General features: G+C 37.4%; 1 protein-coding gene across 1 annotated transcript; it reads left to right on the top strand.

The window, feature by feature from the left end:
• The first annotated feature begins 744 nt into the window (after positions 1-744).
• On the top strand, positions 745-1439 carry LOC120149652 (auxin-responsive protein SAUR71-like). The gene has a single exon (XM_039162382.1). It carries the CDS (start codon positions 857-859, stop codon positions 1280-1282), a length of 426 nt encoding a protein of 141 aa, XP_039018313.1. The 5' UTR covers positions 745-856; the 3' UTR covers positions 1283-1439.
• The last annotated feature ends 219 nt before the right edge of the window (positions 1440-1658 follow it).

The raw sequence follows: 1658 nt of genomic DNA, 5'->3' as shown, positions 1-1658 counted from the left end.
TAAGCCAAACATCCACTAATTTGATTTCCTAACAATTCATTAATAGCTTCTATTTAAGCTTTGAATAAAATTAAGGGTAAAGTATAAAAATGGTCTCCCAACTATAGTGTATTATTTGGTTGTGTCTCTCGACTATTAAAAATTTTAAAATGATCCATCAATTATAAGATGTTGTTTTGTTGAGTCCCCTGACTATTAAAAATTATAAAATGGTCACTCAACTATTCATATATTCCAAACTCGTCATTTTTCGGTAAAAAAAATAACGGTCATCTGACTTAGACGATTGGTTGAAATATGATAATTGTTTGAGATTCTGAAACGAGATTTTAAAGTATCTCAATTAGCAGATTAATATCTAACTCAGATCGTCATTAATATTTTAACGGAAAATGACGATTTTGGAACATGTGAATAATCAAATTATTATTTTATAATTTTTAATAATCAAACGACTCAAAAAAAAAGAACCATATTATAAGAGTAATAAAATAAAACAACACTTTAAAAATATTTGATTTTTAAGATGTCATAGAAATGGACAAAATTTTATTGAATAAATGTCTAGAACAACAGTTGGGATTCATTGGTCACTGTTCTGTAATTTTTTTTATATATAAAAAAGATTAAACAGTACCTGCCAAGTACGTCCTACCTGTACCCCCCCCCCTCCCACTCTCTCATCATCATCGCCTTTTTATGGGTATCTTTTCTTTCGTTCTTTATTCATTTTCTCTCTCTTTCCTTTCCTCTCTATCTATATATTCCCTTTCTCCCTCATTTCCCCTTCTTTCAATCAACTAACCAATTCCATTACACTCTGATCATTTCTTTGCAGTTTGCGTTACGCATCTAGATGAAGCAACTGATCCGCCGTCTCTCCCGCGTCGCCGATATCTCCTCCCAGCACAACCTCCTCCGCTCCGACGCCTCCTCCGCTTGCCATCGCACCGCCACCACGTCTCGAACTGAATCTTTCCGTTTCGCGGTGGTTAAGCAGCAGGCACCGAGGTCAGTCCCCCAGGGCTACGTCCCGGTTTACGTCGGGGAAGAGATGGAGCGGTTCGTTGTCAACGCGGAGCTGCTGAACCACCCGGTTTTCGTCGGTTTGCTTAACAAGTCGGCTCAGGAGTACGGATACGAGCAAAAGGGGGTGCTTCATATTCCGTGTCACGTGCTGGTTTTTGAACGGGTTATGGAAGCATTAAGATTGGGGGTTGACTCACGTGACCTCCAGGATCTCCTTCGATCTTTCTCCGACGACTGTTTTTACGATTTCTAGGCAGAGAAACAGGAGCGAAACGAAGTCATTTTGTTTGTTTGTTTGTTTTTCCATTGTAAATATATGATGTTAGAGGAAAACGGAAGAAATTTAGGGCTTTTAAAGTGCGGTTCTTCAAAGGAAAGCAAATTCCTTTTTTGCCCTATATTTTCTTGTGTCAAATTTAGTTTTCTGTTTGGCAGTTAAGAAAATCACACTTGAAAGGAAAGTGAAGAAGTTTGAGCTGCCATTTAATATGTCAAGCGGTTTTAGAATGCTGCATTTTGCCTGTGTTTTTGTTTTTTCCAATGAAAGCTGAAAGTGAAAATTGGACGGACTTTTCGAAATTTGGATTTCTTTTATCGATTCTTTCTTTAATTTTCGCGACATCCAAACA

Source organism: Hibiscus syriacus, unplaced genomic scaffold (genome assembly GCF_006381635.1).
Source record: "Hibiscus syriacus cultivar Baekdansim isolate YM2019G1 unplaced genomic scaffold, ASM638163v2 tig00111008_pilon, whole genome shotgun sequence".
Taxonomy (NCBI): domain Eukaryota; kingdom Viridiplantae; phylum Streptophyta; class Magnoliopsida; order Malvales; family Malvaceae; genus Hibiscus; species Hibiscus syriacus.
Note: the sequence above shows the minus strand (reverse complement) of the source record. Positions and strands in the feature narration are given on the sequence as shown.